This window comes from Cydia splendana, chromosome 26 (genome assembly GCF_910591565.1).
Source record: "Cydia splendana chromosome 26, ilCydSple1.2, whole genome shotgun sequence".
In the NCBI taxonomy this organism is placed as follows: domain Eukaryota; kingdom Metazoa; phylum Arthropoda; class Insecta; order Lepidoptera; family Tortricidae; genus Cydia; species Cydia splendana.
This window is the reverse complement of record NC_085985.1, coordinates 9,192,722-9,212,698: the sequence shown is the minus strand read 5'-3', so window position 1 is coordinate 9,212,698 and position 19,977 is coordinate 9,192,722. Positions and strand designations below refer to the sequence as shown.

Sequence of the window (19,977 nt, the reverse complement as noted above, 5' to 3'; positions counted from 1 at the left end):
TTAAAATACATGTCAAGATCGCTTACCTTCTTTCTAATGCTAAAAAAAGGAACTATAGTGATTTTATTAAAGAACGAGGAGCGTAAATCGAACAGCGAGACTAGCGAGTGTTTACCTGATGAGCACTTGTGCAGGGGTCTTGCCAAGTCTGTCAGCGATAGCCTTGAGCTTGGGGTCCTCCATGAGCAGGGGCTCTCCGGGCTTGGCCCAGGGTCTGTCCGGGGACCCCAGGGGCGAGTAGGCCGTCAGTTTGATGCCTCTGGCCTCGCAGAAGTCTTTCAGGCGCTGCTGGTTGAGGTATGGGTGGCATTCGACCTGGGAATAAGAATTATATATTTATTTCAATACATTTAAGTGACAAAAAAGTAACACTATTACTATTGTATATTTTATCGGCATCGGCAGGCGTGGCTCACTCCGCGATTTCGTCGCTTTGCTACAGGTAGCTAAAAGTACATCCGTTCCACACCAATTTTGGTGGCTAGCCATAAGCCGCGCGTGGCGCTGTCGCCACCTAGCGGCCATATCTGTCCTGATCGTAACAGACGCGTTTTGTTAGAGAGTGAGTCTTCTGTACCTAGTACTATTATTTATTCTGTGGTGTAAGCACTGATCAGTGCGAATGAATTTAAACCTATTGTATTAAACAATACGAAGGGTTAAGCAAAACTCTGCGTAGGGGGCGCCATTAGCGCAAACTGTAAACAAACCGCCTTGATGCATCAGCGTCATATTTATTCGTAACAAATAATCTGTGAAAACTTGTCAAAAAACTTTATAAGGCACAGTATGTATAAGCAAAGAGAATTTGAAATAGAGAGTTACTGTCATGGTAAATTATGTAGCTACAGCACATTTACTGCCATCTTTCGACAGAAGATTGAAACTGTTGGTACGCCATTTGACTTTGATCATTATTATTTCACTGATATGTGGTACTCGAGAGTAGGCTGAAGGTTATGGCGCCATCGCTCAAAAAGTTTGCACCATACCTTTGGCCTACAGTCGAGTAGATGGCGTTAATATTAAAATTTAACAAGTTAAAGTCATCAGTGAATGAATAAGGTTCAAAGTTAATCTTCTGTCGAAAGATGGCAGTAAATTTACAGTGGCTACATAATTTACTTTGACAATCTGCATCGATACACTCTATTCTCTTTGGTGAGCGTTTCTGTTATTTTTTGCCATTTTATATATTGTGACCTTTTTTTGCCACTTTTGTGTTATTTCTAGTCAGGATCGCGAGCCCTTTTCATATATATATTTCATAGGCAGGATCAGATAAAAAGCGACATCCTGGCGGCAAATCAGACTAAAAACGATTTCAAATCCTTCTGGAAAAACACAAACAAGTTTAGTGCTAGACCGGGTATCCCTGTGAGCGTTGGCGCTGAAAGCGATAAAAAACATATTGCTAATAATTTTAAGCGTGCGTTTGCAGTAAGGCCACTTATTAAGGACACGACCGGGGTGCTGGATGCTGGGACTATCCCCCCCCCCCCCGTAACCTTTATGGCCAAAGACGTCGAAGCCATCATAAAAAACATGCAGAGGGGTAAGTCTCCGGGGTATGATGGTCTCAGTATTGAGCACCTCAGGTATGCCGGTGTACACGTGCCACGCGTTCTAGCAATGTTTTTCACGCTTTGTATAAGGCACGCGTATCTTCCCGACCAGCTCACACGCACCGTTGTAGTGCCGCTTGCGAAAAACAGAACGGGAGACCTTTCTGATATTGCGAATTATCGACCCATCTCACTTGCTACTATAATGGCTAAAGTGCTTGACAGCTTGCTTAATGCACAACTACAGAGCCATATAAAGTTGCACGACGCGCAATTCGGTTTTAGGCCTAGGCTGTCAACTGAAGCGGCGATATTGTGCCTTAAGCAAGCTGTCAGGTACTACAGGGACAGAAACACGCCTGTGTACGCGTGTTTCCTGGACCTGTCAAAGGCCTTTGACCTGGTTGTTTACCACATACTGTGGGATAAACTAGCCAAATCGGGAATACCTAATGAATGCATAGTTTTGTTAAAATATTGGTATAACAATCAGGTCAATCAGGTGAGATGGGATGGGGTGTATTCAGACGAATACAAACTACTATGTGGGGTTAGGCAGGGAGGGTTAACATCTCCAACCTTGTTTAACCTTTATGTTGACGAGCTTATTGGGGGGCTCAGCAATGAGCGTGTCGGATGCTATATTTGGGAAACTTGTTTTAACAATATAAGTTACGCGGACGACATGGCGTTGCTGAGCCCCTCAGTAGGTGCGTTGAAAAAGTTGATTGCCATATGCGAGGGTTACGCTGATCAGCATGGTCTTAGGTACAATTCAATCAAAAGTGAAATACTAATTTTTAAGGCTCCAAAGTATAACTCAGAGCTAACTGTGCCTAAGATCGTGCTGGGTGGAGTACCCCTAAAAGTCGTGGGCAGCTTCAGATATGTAGGGCATATGCTCACCGGAATAAGAATAAGAATTCATTTATTGTTTACCGTGTCAAACAAGATGTTAAAATAATACATAGTCTCAACGGCTACCCTGTTCGGGTATACAATATTACATAATTACAATATTATATACAGATCACTTAAATTTATAATAAGTACATCTAAAATTACATAGTCTTAAATAAAAAATACTCATTTAAATCGTAAAAAACATGATCTATTAGCCATTGCTTTAGCTGTCGCTTAAATAATTGTCCGCTTAACATTTTAATACTACTGGGTAAATGGTTAAAAACTTTGATGGCCGTGATAAATGTACTTTTACAATAAGTTGTGTTATTAACCCTTGGGAGCAATATATTGTACTGATATTGAGGGCGTAGATTATTACGCCGTGCTGACCAGAAGTTGAAGTAATGTTTATTTGACGAAATAAACGAACACAGTTCAAGGATGTAAAGGCCGGTTAAGGTGAGGAATTTATTATCTTTAAAAATATTTCGGATGGATTCTCTGTTATAGAGGCGATATATGATGCGTATACACTTCTTCTGTAACTTGAAGTTTTTTTAACATCGACAGAGTTGCCCCAGTAAATAACACCATAATTTAAGAGAGGGTAAACATTCCCATAGTAGGCTTTTTTTACTATGTCTTCTGAGCAAGTACTAGATAAAACGGAAAGAGCATAACACTGACTGGAAATTCTTTTATTCAATTTTTCAATATGAGATTTCCAGTTTAGGTGTGAGTCTACAGATACACCTAAGAAATTGGCACTATCTATGTTTTGTAAATAGATCTGAAAGACGATATGGATTTGGAGCGTGAGAGGGCTATGGCGGTAAGGGGCAATATGGTTGCCCGCAGATTTGCACGTTGTAACACACAAGTAAAGTTAACGCTCTTTAGGGCATATTGTCAAACTTTTTACACGTGCAGTCTGTGGGCAACATTTACGCAGAGGGCCTATAATACGCTGAGAGTTCAGTACAACAACGTCCTGAGGATGCTGTTGAAACTGCCGAAGCACTGTAGTGCCTCTGGCATGTTTGCAGAGGCGCGAGTGGATGACTTTTACGCCATTAGGCGTAAAAGAATAGCGTCTCTGCTGAAGCGCGTGCGTAGCAGTGATAACAGCCTCCTGAGGACGTTGTCCGAACGTCTGGACTGCCGCCTCACAAAATACTGGGTAGAGGTGGTGATAGGCAGGGCTAAATAACCCATCTTGCCCCGTGTTCCTCTCTGCACGCATTATGTATATGTTAAGGTAGTAAATAGTAAATAATTATAAGTTTTATGTAAGTTACTAACATAGGATGTAAGTTCTTCTGGTTAGCTAACAATAATATGGATCTGTATGGTCTGAAATAAACAAATTTTATTTTATTTTATTTATTTATTTATTTTCATCCTTATAGGAGTAAAAAAGTGTCCTAAAATTTCCATACATTTTTCAAACTTTCCTTTTTGTTACCGCCATACAAAGTGTACGGGGAAATGGTAACACAATAGGAAAAAACTCTGGGACATTTTTTTATCCCATTAGGATCGAAAGAGCTCGTGATTCTGAGTAGAAATAACACAAAAGTGGCAAAAAAGGTCACAATATACAAAATGGCAAAAAATAAAAGAAACGCTCTGGTATAAGTTACTCTATGGTTTACGATAGGTGCTAGACTGCTGTTGCTCTCTGGCGGCAGAACATTGCAGTGCAGTTTAATAAATTACGTTGTACCTGGTTGACGACCGGCTTGACTTTGGCAACCTCCAGCACTCGAGTGATCTGCTTCGAGTTGAAGTTGGACAACCCTAGCGAGCGCACCAGGCCTTCAGCCACGAGGGGCTCCAGGGCCTTCCACGTGTCTACATAGTCCACTTCAGAAAACTGGATCTTGCCTGCGGCGTCCACGGGGAACAGTTCCCCGTCTTCCTGTAAAGTACATCATCATCATTAACTTAAGGGTTATTGTTAAGGGGCTGTCCATAAATTACGTCATCTATTTTTGATGATTTTTGACCCCTCCCCCCCCTAAAATCATCAAAAAATCCCGTTTAACACCGTTTCCTCCTACGTCAGGCTACCATCATCCGATGTTCAGACCCCCCCCCCCCCAGCCTGGCCCTTAGCGCCACTTGTACCATTCCACTATCCCGGGGTTAACCGGTTAAACCTGGAGTTGCCATGGTTACTAGTACTATTTGACACCGGGTTAACGGTTTAACCGGTTAACCCGGGGATAGTGGGATGGTGCAAGTGGCCCTTAGTGGTACATTATACTAACTCAGCACTTTCAGTATTACCCATGTTCCCATGTATACGACGTACCTTCAGTACCGTCTTTACCATAAGGGCACACGGGGCCCGTGCCCAGGGCCCCCATCCTCAGGGGGCCCCGTCATCAGACAGTAGCAGTATATTTGAAGACACATAATAAATAGAAGATGGTAGAAGAAAAATGTTAGTTTAATTAGCTTTCTTTACTTTCCAAAAGGGCCCCAAATTCTTACGTGCCCAACGGCCCCAGCATAGTTTAAGACGGCCCTGCGTACCTTGTAGGCCTGAGGCCAGTGGATCAGGTAGAGGTCCAGGTATTTAAGGCCAAGGTTCTCCAAGGTCTTGAGCAGGGCGCCACGCACGAGGTCCGGCCGGTGGAACGTGTTCCACAGCTTGGAGGTGATGAAGAGGTCCTCTCTGAAATCAACGTTTTAGGCATTTTGAAAAAAAAGGGTCGATCAACTATTTATTTATTTAAACTTTATATTGCACTAAAGAAAACTTATCGTACAAAAGGCGGACTGAATGCCAAAAGCATTCTCTACCAGTCAACCTTAAGGCAAAGCAGAGAGATTGTGGGCTACTACTTTTAGCAGTTCAACTTGCTACCTGTACCACAGAATAAATAATAGTACTAGGTACAGAAGACTCACTCTCTAACAAAACGCGTCTGTTACGATCAGGACAGATATGGCCGCTAGGTGGCGACAGCGCCACGCGCGGCTTATGGCAAACCCCAAAATTGGGGCCGAACGGATGTACTTTTAGCTACCTGTAGCAAAGCGACGAAATCGCGGAGTGAGCCACGCCTGTCTGTACTAAAGTTAGACCAAGATAAGTCTGCAACGACTTTGATAGCACACGCAGTGCAAGTGTTATTTTAAACGTCAAACTTCTATGAAACTATGACGTATAAATAACACTTGCACTGCGTATGCTATCAAAATCGTTACAGACTTTTCTTATTCTAACTCTAACCAGGCGTGGCTCACTCCGCGATTTCGTCGCTTTGCTACAGGTAGCTAAAAGTACATCCGTTCGGCCCCAATTTTGGGGTTTGCCATAAGCCGCGCGTGGCGCTGTCGCCACCTAGCGGCCATATCTGTCCTGATCGTAACAGACGCGTTTTGTTAGAGAGTGAGTCTTCTGTACCTAGTGCTATTATTATTATTCTATGCTCTAGACATGAGTAGTTCGCGAATGAAAGATTCAAATGAAGTACTTCACTTGATGTCACTCTTTCATTCACTAGTTCAGCGCGGATTCATTTAGTTCTTTACTTCAGCAGTTCTGTTATAAAACCTGTTCATTTACTTGCTCATTCGCTTAGAGAGTGACAAGGACGCCATGTTAAACCTTCGATTTATAAATTAATTTACTTGAGTGATTCATATTGAATGAAATTATCCATCAAATTCTTCATTCAACTCAATATATCCGCGAATGAGAGAAATGAAACCAATACTTTTGATATAGATGGATCTGTTGAGCTACTGAACTAAACTGAACTAGTGAACTAAAAGGGTGAAGTACTTCACGGCGTCACGGCGTACGAAAGATGCATATCAATCTTTTCTTTTCAGTGACACATTTTGCGCATGTCTACTATGCTCTAACGATGTTTATATAAACATCGATTACAAAAATTCGTTAAGAATTGCCTTAAACAAACTGCTTTAACCCCTTGCTTCATAACTGAAGTAACCATTTTAGACGAATGCCGTTACCTAGTTGGCGCCAGGAACAGCGCCATCTAGCGAACAATTAGTGCAACACTGATTCATATAAATGTGGTCATTATAGGATTTTGGCGTGCTATAGTTCGTTTTTTTAGCATTAGAAAGAACTTGAAAGAAGGTAAGCGATCTTGACATGTCTTTTAATTGAAAAACATTTAAAAAAATCAGCAACTATTAGTTATGAAAGCAGAAGAATATAAATGATCGTATTAGATTCATAATTGTTACATATTTGCCGTCACTTATTTTTAAAATGTGTTTTCCAATTAAAAGACACATCAAGATTGTTTACCTTATTTCTAATGCTAAAAAAAATATAGTGAGACTCCACAGTCAAACAAAATGTAGTTTTGTGGATCATTGTCCTTAACAAAAAAGTTTTAATTTCTTGTAAATAATACAGTAAAATTATACATTTAGCGTTTGCGTCAAATCCGGTAGTTCTGTTTTTTGCAGACTTATTTATGATGTTGGTCCAATGAATAATCCAAGTTGGTGACCTCGAGCGCCGAACGCAACTTTGTCAAAAATCGAAACACCTGCTGGAATTTCGGTTTTTGTTTAGTTTTGGGCGATTCTAACCCTAAAGGACTAGTTTTTGATAGTACCTTCCTTAGACGTTTTTAAAGAAGACTAAATTTGCTACAATACGAGATTAGAACTGTCTCTGTAGATTGAATAGTTTCCGAGATAGGGGCTTTCAAAATTTAGATTTTTTTGAAATTGAGCTCGTAAGCTAAGTGAGTGCAGTGAGTATGCACTTTTGACTCAGGCGATGCCGCTTGGCACGATTGTTCCTAAGGTCAAACAAAACTGATTTGGCGCGGTAGCCACGATATCGTACCGTGCCTACCCCCCAAAAAGGGAGGGGAAAGAGTCGGATCCCCAGGTCCAATCTAAGCCATATTTCTTCCTGCTCTTAGCAACTAGGGCAAGTTATATATGGTTTTCATAAAATTTAGGGCTTTTTTATTCTATAAAGTATCACTTCAGAGCAGGCATTCATACATTTTTTTGTAAAAATATGAAGCGGATTGAGTGACGATTTCCATAGAAATGTAATTATGGCCAAAGTCAAAAATCTTTAAAAAAACACTTAACTTGGCGTTTTAAAAGTATGAGTATAATGTTTTCATCCCTAAATTATATGAAAATGATATATAACGTGCCCTAGCTCCTAAGAGTAGGAAGAAATATAGCAAAGATTAGACCTGGGAATCCGACCTTTCCCCTCCCTTTTTGGGGGGTATGCACGGTACGATCTCGTAGCTACTGAGCCAAAACAGCTTTGTCTGACCTTAGGAACAATAGTGCTAAGCGGCATCGCCTGAGTCAAAAGCTCGGAGTAAATATCTATGGAGCGGCCATTAACAGGCGTTCCCCTCTGCAAAAAGTCCGCGGCCGCCGGTCAAGGAGGTTATATAAAACTAGTTGCCACACGTCATACGCCATTCAGCAAACGTCAGTCTAAGCGGAATGATAGGAGCCGAAAATGCCGAATTGCAGCGTTTTCTCGTTCAAAATGAGATCGAAAACGTCTAGTCTACAAAAAGAACACGTTTCTTATCATATGTAGGTACTATTACATCTAAATATTATCAAATAGTGCATTAACTTTGCAAATAACTAAAAAACATTGTCAATCTGACAGTGATACCAGTGATAGATCTAATTTAGGGTAATTCTAAAGAAGACTTCCTAAATATTATTTAGGTACGAGTAGAATTTCTAATAGGAAATATTATGCGAAACTCTGCGTAGGGGGCGCGACTACCACAATCCATCACAATCTGGGGGTCCGCCGCGGAACAAGAAATATTAAATTTCGTTATCTAACCTCTCTATCACTATTACATATTTGAGCGATAAAGAGAAAAGAGAAAATTTACTAGCTAGCTTAGTGCTACACTCTGGCGGCAGAACATTGCAGTAATACGCCCTATTTGCGTTGCTTTTTGTTATATAATTTATGTAACACATTATTTTTATATAACACCTTAGTTTCATATCAACCTAATCTATTTAATCAAATAAATAGATCCATAAGAATAAAGAAAAGGGGGACGGGGGATCAAAAAGTAGTCGAAAACATCTCGCGTGATTTGTGCACAACCCCTAAATAACGTAAAATTACCGATAGACTATTTTTTGAAAATTATTTTTTCCTTTAGTTTCTACATATAGCTGGTCAAGCAGATCTTGTCAGTAGAAAAAGGCGGCAAATTTGAAAAATGTAGGCGGGAAGGGATATCGTCCCATAGAAAATTTGAATTTTGCGCCTTTTTTACTGACAAGATTTGCTTGACCAGCTATATATTTTTATTTAACATGTCAAATATTTTATTAATTTAAGGTATTTACGGCTGTCACTTTCCATAAATAGGCACTTTTAATTTATTACTCTGGTATCACCGTACCAATATTAGTGATGGGACACCATTAAAACCAATATCGGTAAAATCGATATAAACATAATGAATAATATACAGATGGTCATGATGCCTAGCGAACACCAGCCATATCGTACAAACCTCAAGGAGTGATATTCCTAGGCAGATTATGATCTGCCTAGTGACCACCAGCCATATCGTGCTAACTTCAAGGTGTGATATTCCTAAGCAGATCATGAAACGCCAGCATGTCATGTTCTGACTAGTGATCACCCGCCATACCGTGCAAACCTCAACATTTAGGCATATCGAATAAGTAGGATGTCCTACATTTTAGCAAATGATAACCATTGAAATGGCTTGACAGCCTACTTATAGTACGTGTTTGGGTAGCGTATGATTTTAGTACCTACCTAGCACCTACGCATTCTGCTCCAAATGCCACATAGAATGCAGCACTAGCAGTGGCAAAAAATGCAAAAGGCAGATTATTAAATGGCGGAGTTTCATGATATGCCTAGGAATATCTCGATATGCCCGATTTTACGATCTACCGCCGATATATATACTAATTATCCCCTACTCAATATCCCTTAAATGACATCCTATGGCCGCGTTCCATCTCTGTCATCAGATCTGCATGCTCGATAGTATATTGCATTGCTTTCAGAAGTAAACCAACATGTAAAATATTAACTAATGAACTGATAATAAAAAATCATTCTATATCAGCTTGCAAGATTCGCCCTAAACAAATTGACAAACTATTAGAACAACATCTAAAAACAATACAAAAATTGAAAGTTAGTAAAATGCTGGTATAAAGACTTGATATTGTAATATTATTATAATTGATAAAAGCAGAAATTAAAATTCATTGGCAATAAAATATCGACAATATTATCGGCGCGTCCCTCGCACTATCTAGGTTTACTTAGAACTGACGTCATCTCGTTCACGGACAGGGTTGTCTGTGTTTGTTCTTGTACTTGTGTGAATATAGTTTTTGCTAGTGTTTGATACTTTTGTCGTGTGTGTGTGTAGCGACGCATGCTAAAAATGCATTAGTGTTAACATTATTTGTGTGCGTTACCTCGTCCCCCGCGCCAAAAACGACAGAATTTTTCAGATAGAAATTAGTGCGCGTCTCTACTCCATAGATATTTACTCCGAGGTCAAAAGTGCATACTCACTGCACTCACTTAGCTTATGAGCTCAATTTCAAAAAAATCTAAATTTTGAAAGCCTTTATCTCGGAAACTATTCAATCAACAGAGACAGTTCTAATCTCGTATTGTAGCAAATTTAGTCTTCTTTAAAAACGTCTAAGGAAGGTACTATCAAAAACTAGTCCTTTAGGGTTAGAATCGCCCAAAACTAAATAAAAACCGAAATTTACGCAGGTTTTTCGATTTTTGACAAAGTTGCGTTCGGTGCTCAAGGTCACAAACTTAGATTATTAATTGGGCCAACATCATAAATAAGTCTGCAAAAAATCAAACTACCGGATTTGACGCAGAAGAGCCACGCCACGTTACAAAATTTTACAATTTCACTGGATTACTATAACGATGTATATAAAAACATCGATTACAAAAATTCGATTTTAACAATGTCCTAAACGAACTAGATAAACTCTTTGCTTCATAACTCAAGTAACCGTTTCAGAGACGAATACCGTTACCCAGTTTGCGCCACGAACAGCGCCATCTAGCGAACAATTAGTGCAACACTGACACTAACATTCATATAAATGTCGTTAATATAGATTTTCCCGTGCTATTTCACTAGGTCAGTGGGGAGACACTCCTAACTTCGGTCGAACTCGGCTCAGCATTGCTCCGAGTAATTATTAGGGTTGGCACCACTTGACTTCCTTTTGCGTGCACGACCACAGATAAGATAATGGCTTGAATTTTGACAACCCTAAATAGCCGAAAGGGATAGTGCCATATATTAGAAAGGGACAGCATGATTCCCCTGTTAAACTTCGGTTTTGTAGGAAGTTTCCTTTCTGTACGGCAGTAGTACTGTCCTTAGCTAGATACAAATACGGCGGTGGCAGAATAACAGCGTCCGTTGCTGCAAGTCTTTAGGGCCGCTATGCCCCGAAGCCTTTTGGCACAGACATAAGCTGAGCCACTTTCCATTTCAATTAGTTTGTAAGCATTAACGTGTACTTTTATTATGTATCTATGTTCAAACTTCTTGAATAAACGTCTTTTATTATTATTATTTTGTATGTCTGTTCCATATCTCGGGACCATGGGGTCCCGGACCTTTGGGAGGCGTACGTGGGGCCGAAGCCAACAGCGCAGAGGCCCTTTAAGACATTTAATCTAAAAGCAAGGGATTATTATTACTATTAAACTAATATTTATTCTGCGACCTAACTCTAATACTGCCCTCTTAAGCTAAAAAGCCTTATTTGCATTCAGTTTTCATACAAATTGACTGCAAATACGGTTTTTTAGCTTAGGAGGGCAGAATAGCCGTAACACACTACCGCACCGCACCAAGGTCATTGTGGGACGCACCCATAAGTAAGGGAGAAAGAGATATCGCTTTCTCCCTCTTACTTACGGGTGCGTCCCACAATGACCTTGGTGCGGTAGTGTGTTACGGCTATAACGATGTATAATAAACTTCATTCGGCAAAACGGCATTCGCACTATTTCCCCTCTGCCGAGGTACAAGATTAGCGCGTCAATCTAATCTAGCGCGGGTAATAAGAGGACTTCCACGCCGTAATGCGCAAAAAGATTGTGTCTATTAGAAGCAGAATCCAGGGTAGTCCCAACAGCATTCTAAATATGTTAGCGGATAGGCCAGACAGTCTTTTGCAAAGACACTGGATGTCCGCACTAATAAACCCCCATATTGGGGATGTTTATTATATAAACTAACCCAGTACTGCACATAAAAAATAAAAATTTGAAAATTTTGTTGTTCTAAATGTGAACTTTAATAGCTGTCAATAGAGTTGAATATTATATCCGCCATAAATGGCTTCGTGTGCGGTAAGGGGTTAAATAAAATACCTGTATAATTTTAGTATAAGTACCTATGTAAGTACAATTAACCTAGTTTATAAGTAGCAGATTAACAAATGTGGACTGTATTTGTCTGAATAAAGAAATTATTTATTTATTATTTATTAATAAAACTAGTTGCACTTGGATTTTTCACTAGACCGAGTCCAGACGCGCGCGTGAACACTGCTGCACAAAAATGCCTGTTTGCTCGGTTTTTTGTTATAAAAAGAGGTCCGGGACATCAAATTTACAAAAAGAAAGTGTTACATTTCACATGTAATATTTTTTTTACATATCATACGTTTAATTACATTCAAACACAATTATTATATTTTAGTCTCATGTAATTGTTGGATTTATCGATTTTGCTCGCTCAGTACAAATTGCGGATCGGTCGAGCGACAAATCCGACTTCTCATCTCTCAGAATACAATTACATACTTCAACGAAAATGTGTTGTGACACTTGTCACTCGTCCGTACACAAAAAGAGATCGAGGTTTGCAAGATTTGTCTTTGACGTGTGTCATTTTCTATGTATTTGTGTCGTCATTACAGATTGGATTTTGTATGTAAGTGTGTGAGAAGTGCGACTGTGTGCACCTTTCCCCCCGCGAAAAATGGCAGAAAGATTTGTACGGTGAGATATCGCTTGGGCCCCTCCCTTCCGATGTGTCGGAAGCCGGTGTTGCTCGAAGATAATAAAACATCGATTACAAAAATTTTATTTTAACAAGAGTCTTAAACAAAATCAATATTATATGCTTCATAACTCAAGTAACCATTTCAGAGACGAATACCGTTACCCAGTTTGCGCCACGAACAGCGCCATCTAGCGAACAATTAGTGCAACACTGACACTAACATTCATATAATAAAGCGGGCATTACATTATACAATTTGCAGAGCGCTAATTAAGTGTTGCTCGGCGAGATAAAAAAGAGCTTGTTCATTACACTACACTAGCTAGCGACGCTAGTTAGTGTCTTATTTTCATTTCAGCAATGATCATCGTTCGAATCGAACGTCGCGTTTCGGTCGAAGGTCGCGTTTCGGTCGAATTCTTTGTACATTTCGAGAAGCACTTTGTTACCATAATTTCTAATGTCTTTGTTTTTGTAATCTTTATGTTTTTTATCCCATAAAAATGGTATGTCTTTATAAAGTTCATGATTGAAGATGAAGATTTTAGCAGTAGGTACTTCCTTTTCTCTAGTCTGTGGCTGCGTCATTTTGAACTGAAATGCAATAACTAAAACAATAAATAAAACATCCATCATACGCGTGTTCGAGTGCGTCGGTGGCGTGCCGACAACTGACCTTATTACACAGTAAGCGCTGAGCGCGCTAAAACCATTTACACTATGCGTTCTAGTGCGCTAGATAGCGTTAGTGCGGCAGAGCACATGCGATCGCACTAGATTGGGTCACTAACTGGCTAACTGTCTTTACATTATTATTACGCTGCACAAACTTCTTCAATGATATATACTTGTAGTAGGCGTATAATCATACAGCCTCTGGCCATGTTAAGTATTCAGAGTAAAAAGTTAAAATTTCTCAACGAGAATTCAAAATTTTGTATCAGATTTCTGAACGCATAGTCGCGCCCCCGCGCGCGCGCCGCTTCTGTCGCCCTCATTGACGTTTTTCATCAGCCGCGGCCATTACGTCCTATTAAAATAAAAAAGTGTTTTTATTAAAATAAAGGACGAAATATGTAAAGATATATTGCGGAATAGAAGAAAAAATAAGAAGATTGGAGAAGATTCAAGAGCATACGCGTTCAAATCTAAATGCGGCGTCCTTTCGTTGATAAAGACGCGTTACATACCGATCGATGGATCGTGGTGTTGAACCTATTCTAGGTCTGTAATTCTGCATCATCTAGATCCCTATCTCCACCAGAGATCCCTATTTCCACTCGAGAAGTAGATATCGCTCGGTATCCAGATGTAAGCCTCGCTCTCCAATAGTGCCAGCATTCGGTTAATTATTTAATACACATAATATTCCGAAAAGGAACATTAATTATAATCAGGTAACAAATATGATTATGTTATTTCTATCTTGTGTTAGTGCTGTGCGTTGGAGTGTTATAACTAGCCAACTGGTTGCTGACTGTACTTGGTTATGATGTGCATATGCATTCTGGAGTGCTATTCTGTTTCTAACTGCAAAAAATGGCTGTGCTAATCATTTTGGAGTGTTAATCTAGACATCTCTGTTTGATATTCGCACTTGGCAACCTTGGCGTACTACACTAGGTGCGTTCACTGCCAGCAGCCAGGGGATATTGTCACATATTCCTTGCCAGCAGCACTGAGACATTGCTCATGTCCTACCTGATAATAGGGTGCATTATAAGCCACCTACAAGTCTTGCTAGATAAACTTACCTACTGGGTTTTGTGGCGTGCTCGACTAGACACAGCTCTTAACCAAATGAGTTAATCATGTGGTATGCCGGATTAGGCCGTCTCTTGATATATACTCATCTTCAAGTAGGTGAAATTAAGTAGGTACTTATTCTAATGTCAGCAAGCGAAGAATTAAGCGAGCAAACCTTGACATTGTCGGAGGGAGGCACCAGAATTTTGGATATTATAGGAAAAATCCTTATAGGATAGTGTTGTTGTTTGATTACAGATAAATAATTAAGAACATTATAAAAGAAGTATGACCCAGACAAGATTACAAAAGACTACTCTACGCTGTAACAAATTATTGGTCCTCCGAAGATGTCCAGAGACTTAAGCTGCAGCTGGCGAGATTCTTGCCAGTGGGGAACGAGGCTAAGTATTGAAATGATACAAAATAAAGTTTCCTGTTCTCTAACTGTGATGATTTAGCTCTCAAAAATTGTGTACTGTACCAGCTATAAGAAGGTATTGTCACTTTTAAGTGATTCTGTTCATTTTTTGAAATTAAATACTGAATAATAAATATGGCATAAGAGGTTTATTAAATCTTTTAAACATGCTGTTGACAAGTGATGTTTTAGGAAAATCTAGCAGAAACACTTTAATCTCCAGCAGCCCAGCCCGTAAGCCTGGCACTTTAAACTTCAAAGGCTCAACTACCAATCATATTTTCTAACGTATGATTTGCTGTTGTATTTGTTTCATACAAAAAAGTATTTATTAAACATAATAATTTACAAAAACCCCTGGTCAAAAGCAAGGAAGAGGAAGCGGAGCAAGACTTTCCTCTCTGCATTCACAATGTGGTCGCACACAGCGCCACCACAACAGCCTGTGTTTATTTAGAACAAATTCTTAAAAGCTGTGGTTTACTTTTTTCACATACAAGGATTTTGTCCGGGCTATCTCATACAAAGTTCCTTTTTTATCTGTGCCAACACCTACAAGTATTCCGAAATATGATCACTTCTGTGAAATTGATAGTCGAATACTAGAAAAATATGTGACTGTGGTATATACTGTATGTACAAATATATGCCTATGATGACCTTATAAAATAATGTTTACTTTATATGTACAGCAAGGCAAGATCCATATATTAACATAAGCACATTTAGGTAGTGCAACTGAGCGGTTTTAAGTTAACAAGATATTAGAATTGCCAGAAACTAAGAACACAAAATTGTTAAATGAGCATTGAGCACTAGCACCAAGATGTTTTTACTTGATTTCTTGAATGTAAAAAACATATCTGTTTCATGTGGAAAGATGAGATTTCAGTTTTTAGTCCTAACATACCTAGACTATTAAACTAGATATCTCTCTAGCTAGATATATGTGCCAGACCTTTCATGAAGTGTTTAAGATCATATACACACACACTGTTTAGATGATAGATATATCTATTGTTGATACTCCTTATAACAAATGTTATACTATGTAGGTACTTATACGGGATACACTTAATTATAGTCTTGGTACCATTACCTATGTGGAGTTATAATCAAATAGAACTAGATCCTTAGTACCTCAGAAAGCTGGCTACTATATATATTTATTTCTTTACGTTAATCAAAAGATAAAGCCCTTTATAAAGTGGTACATTGCTAATACAAATTGGTTGTTTGTATAGTTATAGTATAAGTTTGGCTAATGAATATGGCTATGTGTATGTTTACACAAAAGCTTTAAGGGTTAAAGAGCTGAAAAGACAAAAATACATACTTATACTAAATTCAATATATTTTAAGGAAACCTAGTGTGACATTTTTTGGTGGCTCATTAAAATAAAGATTTATAAATATACTTTCTGCAGATATTTACTTACTTACAGTAACAGTTTATTGACACGCTGGGGCGGCCGATTAGAAATGAGTTAGCTGTTGGATTATGGAAGGAGTCAAAAAGAATATATATTACATTAAATTTGTTCAGCTTATGTCTTTTATGTTTAAAGACTTTCTTTCCGGTTTACCAGATTATGGGATGCTTCTGAGAGAAGACAACACAGCTATCGCAATTATTTATATACCGAATAGTTGAAATTAAATCCTGTATTTTTGATGTCTAGGAACATTTTGCAGTGGTGCGAAAAAAGACATTACAATATTCTACTTAAATTATATATTTGTGCTATAAATGTTATAAGCTGATTAAGTGATAACTTGGGATTTTAGAGTTTTAATACAAATTAAATTTGAAATGTCTTGCAACATTTTGGAACTTCATATACCTACCGAGTTATTGGTAGCCGTTCAGATGAAATATGTGAACGCTATACATATAGCCTGGTGAAGTAACCCAGATGTTTTTTCTACATAAGTAGATGCTTTCACATTTTCATGAATATAAAAAATATTTTATCTATGCTTTCCTTTCATTTGAAATGAAATCTAAGGTATTAAAGTTATAGGAAAACCAGAAGGCACGGTCACTGAAACTACTCAGTTTTACAAAATATTTATGAGTATATGTTACATATAATTGTAAAGATTAGAGCCCCAGCTCTCAATTAAATAAACTTTCTATTAACCAGTTTCAAGTTTCAACAGCGACTTATTCTGGTTACCCCAGTGTTATCCGGGGAGTGCACTGGGGTTCAGCCATCTCTGAACGAGCAGGGAAGAGGACCAGGAGACAGGAGGAACTTCTGATTGGTCAGGCCAACAGTATGGTGCAATCCCTTGCGCCCAACACCGTCAAGCAGCATGATGCCTCAACACTTGAAATACTGGTGTATGTTTTGTGAAAATAATTACATTAATTATTTTATGGTATCTGTTCCAGAAGTGCTTGCCGTTTTAATAGCATTACTTATGCTAGGTATAGAAGTGTAATTTTCTGTAAATCTGTTCTTGGGTTTTTATTGGGGAATAGGCTCTCCTCAACTGATACAATTGAACATTTTAGGAAGAACGTTTTTTAGATTACACCCACCTCAACATTAAAGTGTGAGCTGATACCTTAATCAGTCTTAAATTACTTATCAACAATGTCACCAACTAATGAAAATCTTTCATTAGGTACAGACAGAAAAAGTAAAAAATTACTTTATTTCTTTTATTAGCCATTGTGATTGTACACAACGTGCAAACCCTGTAATTGATAAAATATGAAACTTTATTCTGATTATTGATAAAGACCTTTATGGCTTTATAAATTACAGTAACCTTTGCCACCTTCAAAATAAATTTTTCAGGATAAAACTAAATTGAAATTGAGTAAGGTTGCTTAAGCCAAACATTGGTTAGCTATATATAAATGAATGATAATATTCGTGATGGTAGATTGTTAAATTGTTAGTGATTACATTTTATTGCCTTCAAAAACCTCATGCAAATTGCATGTTAACTCCTAAATTATATACGTACTACATCTCAAGCAGTAAATTCCATGTCTATTTCATAGAAAAAATCTCTTCCCAAACGATTTGTAAATGGACTAAGTCCTACTCTTAAAAAGTAGTGGTGTTGATATTTTTTAATCTCACCACTCATTTAACCCATTGTGCGCAGCCTGACAAGGCTGCTCAGGCTGACAAAGCAAAATCCTTTAGCAGTTAATATTGATGGAAGAAAAACATTACACTTCTAATAATTTTGCTCAATTTCATAATCATAGTTCCATCTAATTCTAATACTTAATAAAGATATATCCTTACTATCTAGTTAATGAGAAAATAAGTGTTACTAAAGGTTGTAAGCAGCAACACACTGTCAAGAGTTGCTTATAGTTGTTGAATTCGTTAAAAATTGCATCTCATGCTAACATTTGATTTCTTTGATAGTCCTATAATAATTGAGTTTTAAGTGGTACTTGGTGGTACTAATGAAATACCTATTACTTAATAAGAAACAAATTAATTTTGTTTCAATTATCATATGACAGGCAGTTTGATGAAATAATGATCTCTATATCTATAATGATTACTAGATCTCTAAATAATGTTGTTAACTAAATATACATATTGAAAATAGTTGATGATAACTAAAAGGTACCTATTTCAAAAATGAAATCATAAATCATTGTTAATCATTGATTTCATTATTGTAATACAAAGCCAAAACAAACTTTGAATACTTATCTCTAAACATCTACAAGTATATATCATTGAAGAAGTTTGTGCAGCGTAATAATAATTGGAAATTAAACGAACTTACCTGTAAGTGAAGTTCTATTTCAATTATATTAGCTGCACAAACTTCGAAATGATAATCCCTCCCGCCCAGTACCCGCGTTGTCCTGAGACAACCAGGGATTTTAATAGTGAAAAATCCCTGTCAAAGTTTAAGATAATATTGGCTTTGCTGAATTGCGGGCCAAGCTGTCATATCAGTTGGCATATTCACTGCCAGCGCGAGCTACGAGCGAAGCTGATAATATGCGTTTTCCGCTTTGTAGCGACAAGCGCCTATAAGACGAGAACCTGCCTAGGTAGCGGGTCACTGGCAGTGAAAGTACCTATTATGTCTTGGCTTGTTACTCTAAACTAAATGAGGGCGACAGAAGCGGCGCGCGCGCGGGGGCGCGACTATGCGTTCAGAAATCTGATACAAAATTTTGAATTCTCGTTGAGAAATTTTAACTTTTTACTCTGAATACTTAACATGGCCAGAGGCTGTATGATTATACGCCTACTACAAGTATATATCATTTCGAAGTTTGTGCAGCTAATATAATTGAAATAGAACTTCACTTACAGGTAAGTTCGTTTAATTTCCAATTATACTAAATTAGTGCGCTAACTCAGCTAGAGCACTGTAAATTGTATAATGTAATGCCCGCTTTAATGTTGTTAATATAGATTTTGCCGTGCTAGTTCATTAACTCATTTAGGGCCACTTTCACCATTACACTAACTCGGGGTTAACCGGTTAAACCCGGAGTTACCATGGTTTCCAGTACAATTTGACACTGGGTTAACGGTTTAACCGCTTAACCCTGGGTTAGTGGGATGGTGCAAGTGGGCCTTAGGTGACTTAGGATAGTATTCCACTTGTCCAGTTTCTTTGTTCAATGTGTATTGCGTCTCACTCTCTCATTAAGCAAAATGTGAGAGAAAATACACATTGGACAAAGAAATTGGTCCCTTTTGCACCTAACCTCCACCACCTAAAGACCCCTGTACACACTGGGCCAGCGCCAGCCAGTCCAAGGGACGCAGCCATGCGGTAGAATGAGATAGCAATATCACTAGCTCCCTCTAACGCATAAATGCGTCACCCACACTGGCCCACGCTGGCCCAGTGTATACAGGGGTCTATTTTGCATAACCCTTAAAGAAAAAAACAACGGGTTGCACTCCGGGAGTGCCGGCAGAAGTGAAAACTCAATGAATGTCTGCAGCACTATGTATAATTGAGGTTAACGCCATCTAGCGTTATTTCGTCGCATTACTTGAAGCCCCTAAGCACATCACTGTGAGTACTAGAGTTATATTCGTACCAGTTTGAGGGAAACTCACTAGATGGCATTTAAATCAATAAAGAAAAACTCATTGTAACAGTGTCCGTCACACGTGACGTCACGTCTTACGGACACGTGACCTGTCTCGAGTTTAACATCTTTTCCCCATCACAAAAAGTGCACAGCGCCGCTAAAGAAGTTTTAACTTCAAAAATAGTTTGATATTGTACAAATCGTCCGCTAGATGTC

General features: G+C 38.5%; 1 protein-coding gene across 2 annotated transcripts in view; it reads right to left on the bottom strand.

Annotated features, from left to right (window-relative positions):
- The window catches only part of LOC134803363 (aldo-keto reductase family 1 member B1-like), a 39,431-nt gene that overhangs the window by 4,790 nt on the left and 14,664 nt on the right, over positions 1-19,977 (bottom strand). For both annotated transcript variants that reach the window (XM_063776165.1, XM_063776164.1), the window contains exons 3-5: positions 5,013-5,154; positions 4,198-4,392; positions 116-315 (exon numbers count right to left, since the gene is read on the bottom strand). In XM_063776165.1, the coding sequence (XP_063632235.1) occupies positions 116-315; positions 4,198-4,392; positions 5,013-5,154 (537 nt within the window). The remainder of the gene's footprint in view (positions 1-115; positions 316-4,197; positions 4,393-5,012; positions 5,155-19,977) is intronic.